Source organism: Coffea arabica, chromosome 1e (assembly GCF_036785885.1).
Source record: "Coffea arabica cultivar ET-39 chromosome 1e, Coffea Arabica ET-39 HiFi, whole genome shotgun sequence".
NCBI classification, from domain to species: domain Eukaryota; kingdom Viridiplantae; phylum Streptophyta; class Magnoliopsida; order Gentianales; family Rubiaceae; genus Coffea; species Coffea arabica.
Window position 1 is genome coordinate 40,598,908 of NC_092311.1, and position 16,193 is coordinate 40,615,100.

General features: G+C 34.7%; 1 protein-coding gene across 1 annotated transcript; it reads left to right on the forward strand.

Annotated features, from left to right (window-relative positions):
- Positions 1-12,672: 12,672 nt before the first annotated feature.
- LOC140009706 (protein neprosin-like) lies at positions 12,673-15,414 on the forward strand. The gene is made up of 7 exons (XM_072055960.1): positions 12,673-12,862; positions 13,129-13,215; positions 13,349-13,570; positions 14,111-14,272; positions 14,388-14,441; positions 14,544-14,690; positions 14,800-15,414. Exons 1-7 carry the CDS (start codon positions 12,740-12,742, stop codon positions 15,175-15,177), a joined length of 1,173 nt encoding a protein of 390 aa, XP_071912061.1. The 5' UTR covers positions 12,673-12,739; the 3' UTR covers positions 15,178-15,414.
- Positions 15,415-16,193: the final 779 nt, after the last annotated feature.

Below are 16,193 nucleotides of genomic sequence, written 5' to 3' on the forward strand. Positions count from 1 at the left end.
AATTAACTAAGGAACAAATGGGAAATTCCCTTGGTTCATTTTCTTATATTCGGTCGCTCCTGGAGCAGAGTCAAGAAAAGGGATAACAGCGATGGAAAAATTGTAGCAAATCAAAAGCGAACGTCAAAGGCGTCTACAGCAAAAGATTGAAAAGGTGAACTCCTAAACTAGTCTAAGTTGCGGCTGAAGAAAGCCAAAAGCCCCCAGTCAAAAGCGTCTGACTGCTGACCAACCTTGGAAAAGAAAACTAAGCCTAAAAAGTAGATGCCCCCTGAATCTTCCCTGTTTTCCTTTTTATATCCGCCGCCCAAGAAAGTCAAGCAGAAGCCCATAGACGTCTGGCCCTTTCTTTGCTTTTTAATTGAAGCCTTTGGAGTTTTAATCCTGTGCTCCTCGCGGTTCACGTGGACCAGGGTCCGGCTTTCGGTTTCGTCCGCCTTCTAAGGCGTGGCCACGCCTTGGAACGGGAAGTCTTCTGGAAATTCACCCCGCGAGATCATTTTTCATGCCTACCACCTATAATTCACACAAATATCGAATATGAGTGAAATTCCAATTCTTAGTACCGTGAATAGCCAAAATTAGGACAAGATAGTAGTGCAAAATACGCCAAATAACCGTTCTATCAAATTCAACTAAAAGTAAAATAATAAAGATAAAATAGCCAACTAGAAATTGAATAACAATTTACTAAAATCAAACGAGTGATAATTAAGGATCTAGCCAAGGAATAACTTTAGCAATGGTTCACATAATTGATCATCGATGCACAAGCCAATTCCAATTATTTACTAATAAATAGGTTATAACTGCCAAACAAGCGATGACAGTCAACCCCTCCTTACTGTGTCGATGATTAAGGTACGCCCGTTAATCACTGCTCTAATTGAAAAATAATTTTAGGTACGCCTATAAGATTTAATTCCCCAATTGCCTTACGTATTAGAGGAGCCCTATTCTAACCAAATAACGCACTACCAAGGTTATTTTAGGTTAGCTCGCATATTCCCCTGACACAAATCTAATCATGCCAGTTGCCACTATTTTGAGACAATTAAACAATTACGGATTCAACGTCCCAATTGACAATAGATTATCAAATTAACTAATTATCCGGATCCAAGACAATCAATTAATTAAATAATCATAAGCACTGTAACCAAGGAATATGCGAATACCAATAAATAGAGAAAAAGATAAAATTAAATCGATCTCATAATTTTTAGACGACCCAAAACATCCGTTGTTTCCTGACTAGAGTGAGGGAATTAGTTCATATTTGAAGAACAAAACCCACAGGAAATTGAAGCAAAAGCTGCGGCCATCAATTGGAAAGTTGGGCGAATTCAATTCGTCTATTCAATAAAGAAAGAAAGCTACAGGAGGCAATTCATTGTTTTTGCTTCCTCTGACATGCGGAGGAAAAGATATTACTAAAAGCTAAAAGGGAAGTCAAGTCCTCAAGCTACGCTACAAGACGAAAAACTAAAAGAAGACCAGGAGATCCTGTTCTCTGCAGGATACCTTTATGGTAGGAACGCGTTGACCGTGCCTATGGTAGGAAGGTCTTCAGAGGCCGACACGTGTTGCAGGTGGATGGATTGCAAACGGAGACATTAAACCGTGGAATCGCGCGTGGAGATGCAACGTTAACATGTTGTCCGCGGCTGCAAGGTAAAAGCACAGGTTCGGATATTGCCTATTATATGAATACAATAGTCAATTGTTTTGAAAGACTAAGTCAGCCTAGATATTGCCAACTAATTAAAGATAACTTTTATTTAACATAGCAAATACATATTTACATATGAAGACGGTAATAAGAATACATAAAATAATTAATGATACCAAAAGTTATCCTTAGTGTTTGGGTTTTACATTCTTATTCAAATCTAATCATGGTCAAATTTGGGTTAGATATATACAAATTAAGTAGTATTTTAGGGTCGAATGTTCTATATTTTTTTCTTAAACTATAATGTTACTTTTTTTAAAATTTTTGGTAGAATTGGTGTTGTTATTATCATATTTATCAAAAATAAAAATAAAAATTCCACGTTAAAAGGCCAGTAGTACTTTTTTTTTTATTCAGTGATTTCATAATTTAGATTTCATGAATGGTACCATTCTTGATTTTTTAAATCCACGACATTATTTTCTTTTATTTTCTGTATAATTTTGCTATTTTACTTAGGATTACTAAGTTAAAAGATAAAATATTATTATTTACTTTTTTACTTTTACTAAGTTTGGTAATGTTTTCTCTTTATTTACCTTCCCACTAATAAATTTCAAACCAAATTCCTATATAAGTGGAGCCACTTCTTACTTATTTAAATTAGAAAGGCATGGAAGGCACTTCTTACTTAGAAAAATGTTATTTGCACTCCTTTTTTATTATTTGTAATTCCACCATTTGTTTTATCATATAGTCTAATTAATGAAAACTATATGATCAAAATGATTATTGAAGTGTGAATAACAAAAATATAGTGTAAATAATCTTACTTATTTAAATTAATAAGAAAGCATGAAAGGATGTCATATTTGTTATCTCTTGTTATGGTCTTATAGAAGTTTTAATTGGAGTAGAATCATAAATAACGCAAGGTAATCGAAAACGTGATAGGTTGAAGTACAAATAAGATAACATGCACATTAACCAACAATTTGAAATGAAATGATTTTAAAAAGTAACTAACAATTTCAAATGTGAAGAGTAGATGTGGAAGTTAAGAGAAATATATTTTATAAATTAAATTAAATGTGAAATGCTACAAAAATAGAATTGGTAGTGGGAAGACGTGTGAAGGCTTGTTGCTAAAAATTCTTTCTCAAATTTATATAGATATAGATAGATATAGATGTCTTTTTTTTAGTGGTTCAATCTCATATTCATGAACTATCTGCAGAAAAAAAATATTCTGGACTATACTAATTTTGTTATACCAACTCTGTTATTCTTATTAGTGTATTAATTGTTACGCTATTTCTCTCATTTTGTTGGGTCTACATTAATACAAGTGTAATTGTTATTATGTCTCGTGTCCCAGAAAATACATAAATATCCTATTCAGGTGGATACGTGCAATATATAATCAAATTGATGGTAAAAATTTAGAATGAATAAGTTGCTTTTGCATAACGGTTGTAAAGGTTTCTTGAGACTTTATGAATTAGGTGTCTTGCGTTTGCAAAAAGAATTTCAGAAGATTTTTTGTATTGGAAATGGAGTTAAAACTTGCTATAGGTTACTTTCCTGTATTTCAATCTTATCGTAAAGGGTAATTTGCTGTTGAACCTAATTTTTTTTCTAATTATATCCAGCTAATAAATTAACTTAAGAAAATAGATAATTTATGGAGGAAAGCTATAAGTAGCTGGTGCTTATTTTGAAAAATAGATTTATTTTTATTTTATCCAATAAATAAATTAGTTTATGAAAAATGGGTACTCTGTTCTTATAATGGAGGAAAGTCATAAAGAGCTAGTGTTTTATTCAAAAAGGATCTATTTTTATTTTATCCGATAAATAAAATTTTTGTATGCAAAAATGGGTACTCTATTCTTATAATGGAGGAAAGTCAGGAAGAGCTAGTATTTTATAGAAAAATGTGTTTATTTTTAGTTTAGCCGATAAATAAAATTTTTTATTTATAGAAAAATGGGTACGCTGTTCTTATAATGGAAAAAAGTCATAAAGAGCTAGTGTTTTATTGAAAAACGGGCTTATTTTTATTTGATCCGATAAATAAAATTTTTTATGAGAAAAACGGGCACTGTGTTCTTATAATGGAGGAAAGTCATAAAGAGCTAGTGTTTTATTAGAAAATGGGTTTATGCAGAATTTTATTTTATCCATAAATTTTTTTTATGGAAAAATGTGTACTCTATTCTTATAATGGCGGAAAGTCATAAAGAGCTAGTGTTGTATTCAAAAACAGGTTTATTTTTATTTTATCCGATAAATAAATTTTTGTATGGATGTCTAGATAAAATTTATTGATCGGATTAAATGAAAATTTATTTTAACACTCATTTTTCCAAAAACAAATTTTCTTTTCGAAAAAAAAGAAAATAAGCCCGTTTTCTAATAAAACAGTCGCTGTTTATGGCTTTCCTGCATTATAAGGAAAGAGTACCCATTTTCTCAAAAACAAATTTATTTATCGAAATAAAATAAACATAAAGGCGTTTTACAATTAACCACCCACTATTTATGGCTTGCCTCCATAAATTATCCACTTCACTATTTTTCATAAGTTAATTTACTAGTTGGATAAAATGGGAATAAAATTAGGTTGAACAGCAAATTACCCTTTAGGATAAAATTGAAACACAGGAAAGTAACCTATAGCAAGTTTTAACTCCATTTCCACTACAAAAAATCTTCTGCAATTGTTTTTGCAAACGCAAGAAGAATAATTCATAAACTCTCAAGAAACCTTTACAACCGTTATGCAAAAGCAACTTATTCATTCTAAAATTTTAGCATCAATTTGATTACCTATTGGACGTATCAACGTCAATAAGATAATATGTATTTTCTGATACACGAGACATAATAAGAATTAAACTTGCATTAATGTAGACCTAACAAAATGAGAAAAGTGGCATAACAAATAATACAATAATAAGAATAACATATTTGGTATAACAAATTTGGTATAGTCTAAAATTTTTTTTTTTTTTTTGCAGATAGTTCACGAATATAAGGTGCAACCACTAAAAAGAATGACATGCATATGTAATGTAAAAATGAATATAAAATGAATGTAGTTACATTGTGTCATCCGGTATTCGGGTCCATAGTGGAAACCGAACTTCAATAATGGAAAGCCAAAGTTGAAGCTTACTTCAGACGCTATGGGGAAGAAGTGGGGTCACCAAATATTTGGTACAAAGGAAAGACTTGCAATAACATAGTACGGAAGTCAGTCTGCTGTTTGCTTCCATCCGTACACGCTTCTACTTGATTCCCTATACACGTGCTCTCCAACAATTTAACGTCTCCGTTTGGACCGTTTTGCCCCCAACACGTGTCGCTCTCTGCCGGCATTCCTACCATAGGCAGGTTCTTACCATAAAGGTATCCGTTCTCTGCACCCTTTATTCAAATTCCTCTCCAAAGATGTGCGGCGGCTCTTAGGAGAAAGAAACCCTTCGTCCGTCATTCCTCTGCAGAAATTACCGAAATGGGCGTGACATCTTCTTTTCCAAAAATGCCCCTGGGGCAAGCTCTATCACTTGGACTCCTTTTCTGCTAAATTGGTACTTATTATCATAATTTCGTTCTACTCCCTGAAATAAATGCAAAATACTAAAAAGTGAGTAGAATATAGCAATTAATCCACATCAGGTCAGGTAATAGGAGAAATTAATAATAAAATAAATAATAAAATTGCAACCTATCACTGGGTCTACTGATCTGCATGTTATATTGTAAATTCAGAGTCACATCATTATTGTGATGCATGATGAAGTAAAAGTAGTTATAACAAATTATCTTTTTTAAAAAAAAAACCTTGTTTGAGGATAATTGGGCTCCTTTCACAGTACAAATCTAATTTGAACTTCTTTTGTTTTTCTTTTTTTTCTTTTAAGGCCGTCCAGCAAAGACTTATGAATGGGCATTTTAGCCCCAAAATGGGAAAAAAGGGAAAAAGATTGACATGAATTAAATTAATATATGTATGTTTTGAGAGCCATAACATTGGTTGTGATCTGCTTCTTAATTGGTTCGTGGGGGCTTATAAAAAATCCAAGTCCAGCTATAGAATTTCAAAAAATTTCTACTAATTTATCAATATGCCCCTATTGATTGAGACAATTGTAGATTCCAGGGGTTGGTTGTACAAAATTTTTTACTTTACTTTGATTATTGGTGGAAATTAATTTAATATAATATGTGATATGAGTAACTTGATAATAATTTTTAATAAAAATAATAATAAACATAATTCATTAATACCTTGCCTCTCAAGGTACATAATTAATTATCGTTATGCTGGCTCGAATGCTTCCTAGTTACAATGTCAAATGAAAATCAGAGATTGGAAAACCCAAATACGTACACGGTGGTACATATCAAATGCAGAAAGTGTGGCCTGCTCAAAAGTTCCAATTCGTTATTGCAACTTTAATTGAGATTGATCAACCAACCTGCTCCATTTCTAGATCAGCTATAGATTCACAGAGGGGATAATTTCAGAAACCTCCCTGGAGGTTTACAAGAATTTCATTCAGCTCCCTCAAAGTTTTAAAATTACACATACCTCCCTTATCATATGAATTGACAATATTGCCCTTAAATATTTTAATGAAATTCCCTTGTTTTGTCTGTTTATACTTAAAATTATTTTTAAAATTATTTCTTTCATTCTTTTTCCTTCTTATTCCTTTTTTTTTTTTTTTGCCAATAAAACTATAAAACGACCACTATTAGCTCTAGTTTCTATTGTAATTAAATGTCGAACTATTGATTTTTTTTTTATAAGTTAACTTTATATGCAATCCAATGTTTTTGTTGATCATTGTTTTCTATTTTTTTCTATTAAAATTAACAATAAATAAAAAAGAAATGACCCAAAATCACTACTAAATTATGATAATTCTACTACTCAAAAAATTCATAAACTCTAAATGAATTATTTCCACATTTTCTTTTATATCTTATATATCTATCAAAAGTATACTATCATAGTGATAAAATTATTATTATAACTGTTTATCAAATAGTAGGTATGGACATAAAAATTTTGGCACAGTTTCCTTATAATTATACTAGATAATCTTATAATTATATAAGGAAGTAAATTAAAACTCATTATACAAGGGCATTTTTGGGTATTTATTTAAAATTTTGAACAAGTCAATACTATTTTAAGATTTTGTTACTAAAACTATTAAATCAAGGGAGGTAGGTGTAATTTTTCAAATCTCAGAAGAGCTCAATGAAATTTTCAAAAATCTCAGGGGATGTTTTTGAAATTATCCCTTCACGGAAAGGTTCAATTGAATCATCAGAAGAACAACAACTGCTTCTTTGCACCTATACAGGTGAATCTTGAGGATTAAATACTGGTTTGGGAGGCAATTAAAAACCCACATCAAGATCACCTTCTGGCATTGCTAAGACTTCTCTCATTGATGGACGATCAGTTGGTGTCATCTGTATTGCTCCACTATTGTGGCATTTGATTGTAATCATGTACAGATGTACTCTTATGGGGAAAAAAAAGGTAAATGATTCTTTGTAACCAAAGACAAAAGATGGAAATTTCGAATCAATTGTCATACAGATGTTTGATAGAAGTGTGGTTATTAAACAATCTTTCATTATCATCTACATATATCACATATGAATATGTTAACTTAGCATTTTGATACATCAAGATCAGTTCTTAATTAGTCAAGTCGACAACTCGTGTTGAAGTGGTCTGTGTGGCCTCGTATTGAAGTGGCGTGTGTGGAAGGAATCTCAAGTCTATTGGCTTGGGAGGTTTTCACTTTCCAATAATAATAGACCTGTAGAATTCCACAAAGCAATGCATTTATGAGTCAACTAATGACTAGAATACTAAAGTTGATTAATTCCGTATTTTGCGGCCAATCTTTATAAATGAAGAATAAGTTACCCGTTGCCAAGGTCAGAGTTCAAATTTCAATTCTAACAAATAAGTGAATATTTTCCTCACTACATATAGGTTGTTATTCCCATCCTTTTGTGAGTTTTTGTTGAATTATTTGTGATGATGTTCAAGTGTAGATCGTTTCTATTAGGGTTAATCACATTTAATCCCCTTAAGGTATACCCTATTTTTCAGTTTACCCCCTAACCTTTAATTTTACTCACTTAACCCCCTATAGGACAAAATTGCCCTTGCATTATTTTGACTTTTTATTTACCTTGTTTTTCTTTCTTTTTCTCTTTCTTCTTTATTTAATTCTTCCTCTTTCCCACAAAAATCTTCACCGTAATGATTGAAATTAAAAAAGAGCAATTGTAGAGATCTATCTTCTCCTTAAATGATTAAAAAAACATTCAAATCACTTTCCTAAAATACAATTTTTTAGCCTTTCAATTCTTTTAATTTTGGATTTTCCTCTTTCCTTTCTAGTTTCTCATTTTATTCCCAAGAAAATATCTTAAGATGAAATTGTGACCTGATTAATAATCATCAATTGAAATTTGTGACACATGACATCATACAAAAAATCAAAATTAGTTTTTGATGCCTTTTAAACCTTCACCCAAAAATATACAATTACAAACTCAAAACAAAAATTTTCGTTGAAATGGAATTTTGACAGGTGTCGAACCTGTACAATAATAAATACCTACTCAAGAAAAATACAGATTTTGTATATAGAGGTGAGTAGGGTCGAATTCACAGGGATTGGGGATAACTTATTTCTTTTAGAGTCCAGAGATGGGGGATTTTTGAAAAAATATAAAATAACTAATTAACCAACTAATAAAACAACTAATAGAAATAAACAGGAATTAATCAGTAACCAATACGACTCTAGCCAAAGGTGCAACTTTTCAAACATGGTCCATTCAACTGATCATCGATGCAAAGATAATTCAATTACTCATTACTAGATTGGTTATAGTTGTCATACAAGTGATAAATAACCAACATTTCCTTACTTTTTCGATAGTCAAGGTACGACCATTAACTATTTCTCTAACCAAGAAATAACCCTAAGTACGACCATAGAATTTAATTTCTCGATTGCAATAAGAATTAGAAAAGCCCAACCCTAATTAACAAACGTGCTACGAGGGTTTGTTTAAGTTAGATCATACGTTTCCCTAACATGAAACCAATCACGCTAGTCGTCACTAGTATTAATCAATAGAACAATTACGGATTCAATCAATTAATATGATAGTAGATTATTAGGTTAATTCGAATATCGGGCCCTTGACATTCAGATAACAAAACAATCATAAGCAATTAAACTAGAAAACGTACGAATACCAATGAATAAAAGAAATAAATAAAATAATTCGATCTCACAGATGTTTGGAACTGAATCCTCAAATTGACCTTCGACTAGAAAATAAGAATTTAGTTCTTCATTGTTGAGGAAATTCCCAACGTGATACTATCAAAGCCGGCCAAGACATGCGGCACATCAACCTCCAAAAATATAAAAAACCTACGTGACTAGTCTCCTAACTAAATAAGAAGAGAAAAGAATAAGGCAACCACCCATTGTTCCTTGTTTTCTGTTTGCTCATTCTAGTAGAACTCCTAGTACAAGTCAACTACTAATCAGCAAAAGGAAAGGAAATCCGTTTGAAGCCCACTGTGGAGCCCGGCTTGTAGATCTTTTAGAAACTTTCCACGTGTGGAGTATTTTTCTCAAGAAGATCCCCTTTTTTTAGCATTTTTCTGCTCCCCCACTTTCTGAAATTAGGTCCAAATACCAAATATAAATATATGTTCACAATTAAAACAATATTTGGCAAGGACAAAGTGGAAAATTAATAATAAAATTACTAACAATTAATACCCTATCAAATTTTCTATTGGGAAAGATGAAAGAGAAAAGAAAAAGAAAAAGAAATAAAAGAATCATCAATTGAAATTTGTGACACGTGGCATCATACAAAAAATCAAAATTAATTTTTGATGCCTTTTAAATCTTCATCCAGAAATATGCAATTACAAACTCAAAACAAAAATTTTCGTTGAAATGGAACTTTCTATTGGGAATGATGAAAGAAAGAAGAAAAAGAAAAAGAAATAAAAGAAAGGAAAACAATTTCATCTTAAGATATTTTCTTGGGAATAAAATGAGAAACTAGAAAGGAAAGAGGAAAACCCAAAATTAAAAGAATTGAAAGGCTCAAAAAATTGTATTTTAGGAAAGTGATTTGAATATTTTTTTAATCATTTAAGGAGAAGATAGATCTCTGCAATTCCTCTTTTTTAATTTCAATCATTAAGGTGAAGATTTTTGTGGGAAAGAGGAAGAATTAAATAAAGAAGAAAGAGAAAAAGAATTAAAAGAAAGGAAAACAAGGTAAATGAAATGTCAAAATTATGCAAGGGTAATTTTATCCTATAAGGGGTTAAGTGAACAAAATTAAAGGTTAGGGAGTAAACTGAAAGCTGGGGTATACCTTAAGGGGATTAAATGTGATTAACCCTTTCTATTATCCCAGTGGATTTCGATTGTAATCATGTGTACTCTTATTGAAAGAAAAATAAAATAATAATAATAATAATAATGTACACGATAACGAAAGGCAAAGGAGGGAAAAATTGGAAGTAATTGTCATATACATTTTTTTATAAAAGTGTGTATGTTGAACAAAATTTTAATATCTTCTACAGATATCACAAAATAAATGTTGAATTAGCTGGTTTTGATATGTCAAGATCAACACTTAATTAGTCAAGCCGTTCTTTTTTTAACTATCAATTTTGGAGTCCACGAATTTAAGTCGTTTGTGGAATTTTTCTACTAATAAATCTGTAGAATTCCACAAATCATACTTTTTTTTTAGATGTGGGATCCAATGATAGAAACTGATTTACAAATGCCTTAAAAACTAGAAGCTGGACTCTACACGTCTAATTTCGACTCCTTTTTTTCCCTGTCCTCTAGAAGTTCCATCTTGACTTGATAATAATAATAAGGGCAAATTATCCAATTCGCCCTTGAACTCTTTGTCTAAGTAAAAATAAGCCCCTCATCTATTTTATGCTGACTTTAAGCTCTCGAACTTGTAAAATTGGGTATCCGTGACCCTTTTAGCCAGTTTCTCCGGTTTTGCAACCGGAAGGGGAATTCACACGAATGGCAGTATACTTTTAAGAAGGGCATTTTTGTCCGCATATTCTGAGCAAAAAAGGAACAACTCCTCTCTCTTCCCTCCATGGACTACTCCTACACCTACGATGACCTCATCTTCCTCCTCTACTTCATTGACTTCTCCACCGATGCCGTCTCCCTCTCCTCTCCTCTCTCCTGCAACCTCTCCCTCACCCTCCCATTCGTTTCCTCCCCTATGGACACCATCTCCGAGTCCTCCATGGCTTCAGCCATGGCCTCCCTCAGCGAAGTCACAGTGAAGCCCTCCATCTCTGAGATCAAAATCTCCTCGCTCAACTTCGCCCTCAGCAGCCCATACAACAGGTACGCGAAGTCACAGTGAAGCCCCTCGTCCCGCGAGATCAGCTCGTTGGAAAAGGTCAAGCCCGGCATCAGCCCCCAATTCTTCACCCAGAATATGGCGCAAAAGCTCCCTGAGAAGAATATCCCCTCCACGCAGGCGAAGGCCACCAGGCGCTCCGCGAAGGACTCGGAGTCGTCAATCCAGTGGAGGGCCCACTTGGTGCCATCAGGTTTTCGTCTAGTCTGCACGAGCTGAAGAATGAGAGGTCGGCGAGTACAAATATCCGAACCTCTGGGCAAGAAATCTCTTCTGATTAGTGCCTCCAGAACATTGGATTTTCCACTGCTCTGGCTTCCGACGACCGCCACTTGCGGCAATTCAATTGTAGACTGACTGGAGAGCTACGCGAATATGTCTCGGAGCTTATTGACGATCGGAATGACCGAGCTCCCCAACGGCACAACACTACTATTGGATTGACTGGCCAGAGACGGAGAAGCAACGGTGTCGTTTACTGGTTCCTCAGCCATAGATGGACTGTCGTCGGCTGAGAATTGAGACCAATCAAATCAACTGTGTGTTAGCTACTGTGTTCTACTGTGTGTGGAAGAGATCGAAAGAGGGGAGTACTGAAACCCTAGCGTCGCGCGAGTTTTGAATCTTTTGACAAAAATGCCATTTCTCAAAGCATACTGCCATTCGTGTGAATTCCCCTTCCGGTTGCAAAACCGGAGAAACTGGCTAAAAGGGTCACGGATACCCAATTTTACAAGTTCGAGGGCTTAAAGTCAGCAAAAAATAGATGAGGGGCTTATTTTTACTTAGACAAAGAGTTCAAGGGCCAATTGGATAATTTGTCCTAATAATAATAATGTACACGATAACGAAAGGCAAAGGAGGGAAAAATTGGAAGTAATTGTCATATACATTTTTTTATAAAAGTGTGTATGTTGACCAAGATTTTAATATCTTCTACAGATATAACAAAATAAATGTTAAATTAGCTGGTTTTGATATGTCATGATCAACACTTAATTTAGATGTGGGATCCTAGCTATGATAGAAACTAATTTACAAATGCATTAAAAACTAGATGCTGGACTCTATACGTCTAATTTCAACTCTTTTTTTCCCTCTTCTAGAAGTTCCATCTTGACTTGAGTTCTGAGTGCTTGTTCTTGATTAATTTTTGGTTACTTTTTCCGTAGTTATTGTTCTTGAATATATTCTTCTTGTTAGCCGCAATTGGTGGTAATATGAAAACCAAGTGATAGTGCATTCTCTTTCGATATTTGTTCATGAAATAACAAGAAAATTTGTCGCCTAATAATGGTAACAAGGAAAAGAAAGATTATATGAATATATGGCCTTTCACAATCCATATTAAAGTCGTACCTTCATCTAGTAGTTTTGGGGTCCAGGATTGAAGAGGTCCGAAGAAATATGAGTCAATTGACTTGGGAGGTTTCGTTTAATAAGCCAGTAGAATTCCACAAACGATACTTTAAAAGCTTATAAATTCACCTAGTAATGAAATCAAATGCATACCACCAACCTGTGAATCAATTTTGCATTGGAAGTTTTAGAAGTGAGAAGAAAATGAAGCTATTTTATTTCTTCATTTTATTATCCTTGATGAATTTATGTGATGCCTCAAGCAAGAAGATTCAGGTCAGGAAAACGTTGAGCAGTTCAAAGAAGATCCCTGTCAAGTCCATCAAGGTTATTCCTTCTTCGCTAGTATAGTTCAGACATGAACCCTTCTTCGCTCACTTTAATATTCATGGTGCTTGTGTTCATGTTCTTGCGTACATCTACGTACTTGTGCTTGTCTAAATTTCTTTTTTTTTTCCAATTTGTTGTTCTACACGTTTTTCTATGTCTTGTTCTGCTTTCTTGCATAACAAATTGAAAAAGTTGAGTACGCTGTCCACATTTTTAGGACTCACGTACATGAATAACTGATGCATGATTGTTTTAAATGGCAGAGCCCTGATGGTGATATTATTGATTGTATCAACATTTATCATCAACCAGCATTTGATCATCCTTTGCTCAAAAATCATACCATTTTGGTGAGCCTTTCTATCCTACCCAAAAGCAAGAAAAGGGAAAAATCTCTACAAGGGCATGTGTATATTCAAATTTGTACACATAATTGTGCAAGTAATTAAAAGTAAAAATTTTACGTATTTTTGCACGTTGCAGATGAGGCCTAGTTTCCAGCCTCGGAAAGGACCAATTGGTGGGGGTGAACTATTCCAATCCAATGCTCATGGCCAAGAGGATAAAAAACCAATTGCTCAGTTATGGCAGTTGGGTGGGAGATGCCCTGAAGGAACTATTCCTATTAGAAGAAACCAGAAAGCAAGATATGCAAAGAAGAAGCACAGAAACTTTCCCCAGCTCGCTGGCTTTTCCAATCACGAGGTACCATAAACAATTGGAAATTGGTTGTGTACCATAAACAATACGACTCTTGTAGAATTTTTTTTTTAAGTGTTGATATGCACCGTTAACGGAAGGATGACCTATTCTGTGTCACGTAGTCCCACACCATGCCATCAAAAGTAGAACGACCATCGTGCGTTTCACGGCTCACCGGTTAGCCATGAGAACGATCGTCGTACATTTCTTAACGTTGTCAACGAAGTATCGCGCACTGGCGGTTAGAACCAACGGAGAATCGTTGGTAGGCCATTTTTTAGCGAAGGCAAAAGAGCAACTACGTGCGACGGCTGTGACAGTCACTCGAAACATCTACTCATACTATATTTTTGCTAGAATTTTGTAGCAACACACGCCTGCATGTTTACATAGGTTTAATACTTGGTGTCTGCTAATTTTCCTTTGGAGTATTATATATCAAAATTCCTTTAACAGGAAGGAAATTTTTGAGTTTGTTTAAATCTCTCTCATTTTTAGCTTATTTTATCGATTTCTCATTTTCTTTCTTCTTCAATTCTTTAGTATGCATATGCATCTGTCCAGAGTAACAAGTATTTGGGAGCAAAGGCAACAATAAACCTTTGGCAACCCCAGGTTCAGGGCAGTCGTGAATTTAGCTTGGCTCAAATATGGGTTGTTGCAGGTGCTAATTCAGGTCTAAACACCGTTGAAGCTGGTTGGATGGTACTTCTTCCCTATAATAAATAGTCAATTTGTTCTTCAACAATAAATACATCTGGCCATGCATGTGTCTTGAACTTTATTGTCTACTTATTTCGTTTGTTAATATATCTAATAGGTATTTCCAAGTCACTTTAGAGAGAGCAACACAAGACTTTTCACTTACTGGACTGTAAGTCACAAAATATTATCAACCCTAATGCTAATATAATATGTTTGCCTGAATCTAAATTTTTATCATTATGTATGTATCAAAATTTGGTAATACTAACAGAGTGATGGTTATCAAAAAACTGGCTGCTACAACTTGGACTGCCCTGGCTTTGTTCATACCAGTAATTCAATTGCATTAGATGTTGCCCTTTCACCAGTTTCTACCTATCATGGTGCTCAACATGAAATCATCCTACAAATCTTTAAGGTAATGACAGCCAAAATGGATTAAGATCCCAGCATCTTATGTACTACATAACCCTAATTTTTTTCTGGGATTTGAAAAACTCATAATATAGTGGTATGATTTTGTTTAGGACCCAAAGCAAAATGTGTGGTGGCTACAACACGGGAATGACGATGTAATTGGTTATTGGCCTGCTTCCTTATTTACAGACCTAGCAGACAGTGCTTCACTAATTGAATGGGGTGGAGAGATAATAAATCATGCTCAAGATGGGCAACACACCACAACTCAAATGGGCAGTGGCCATTTTGCTGAAGAAGGGTATAAAGGGGCAAGTTACTTCAAGAATCTTCAAGTAGTTGATCAATCCAACACCTTAGTCCCTCCTGGTGATATCAAACCTGTAGCTACAAAGCCGGATTGCTACAACATAGTACCTGGAAAGAGTGATGATGTCGGAGATTACTTTTACTTTGGTGGACCAGGAAGAAATCCTAAGTGTCCATGACCAAAAGATGCAGAAATCTTGATATGCGAGGGGCAGAATCTTGATATGCATTTGATCATCTGAATACAGAAATTGATTACATTTCTTTAGGCGTTAAATCAAATTGTAGAAGGCAAACAATGCCAAAGCAATACACATATTCAGAAGCAAGAAAAATCAAACTGTACTACTCTATTATCATCATAATATTTAGGGCAAATTATCCAATTGGCCCTTTAACTCTTTGTCTAAGTAAAATTAAGCCCCTCATCTATTTTTTGCTGACTTTAAGCCCTTGAACTTGTAAAATGGGAAATCCGTGGTCCTTTTAGCCAGTTTCTCCGGTTTTGCAACCGGAGGACCAATTCACACGAACGCCAGTGTGCTTCTTTCAAGGGCATTTTTGTCCGGCGCAATAGACAACGGAGCTGCACCCAACCCTCTGGGTAGTTTTCCACACGACGTTAAGGTAATGCCCGCACTCGCATTCATCAGTTTCGAACGGACATTTGCACTGATTGGTTGTGTGGTCGAAGAATCGCTACTCGCTGAACCATTTTTGCACCACGGACGCAGGAGTAAACTCCTTGTACTGCATCCAGAAAATGTTCTCCCCCAGATGGTTCATGGGAGAGGAATGACTCCTGTAGTTGCAGTCGGTCTGGCGCTCCAACGCCCAAAAATGGGTGGCCAATGTGAGGTTAGGATCCCATTGCAGTGGGGGCATTCCCAAAATCCGCCTCAGATCATTGTGAGCGGTGACATATTCTTGCTGCTCCAGGATGGGTAACGTTTGCCGGGAACGGTCCCGCGTGCCTCTTTCTCAGTTTATGTCTTGGGGTGGAATGAAACACCCGGGCCTGGGCGGCGGAGAGGATGATTCCATGAACCAAGGTTATCAAGAGCAAGGCAGCAAGAATTTTGGGTCTTGACATTTGCAATTGATGATATCTCTAGTTTTATGTCTTGATGGAAATTTCTTGATTGAGACCCTGATATTTGTTGCCTTGAGAAATCTCTCAGGCCGTCCCCCGTGA

What these genes read in the sequence shown, in the direction of transcription:
- LOC140009706 (XM_072055960.1), top strand. Translation starts at nt 12,740, where the DNA reads ATGAAGCTATTTTATTTCTTCATTTTATTATCCTTGATGAATTTATGT. An exon ending in CTGGCTTTTCCAATCACGAG is followed by an intron (nt 13,571 to 14,110) that starts GTACCATAAACA and finishes TCAATTCTTTAG; the next exon opens with TATGCATATGCATCTGTCCA. An exon ending in GACTTTTCACTTACTGGACT is followed by an intron (nt 14,442 to 14,543) that starts GTAAGTCACAAA and finishes TAATACTAACAG; the next exon opens with AGTGATGGTTATCAAAAAAC.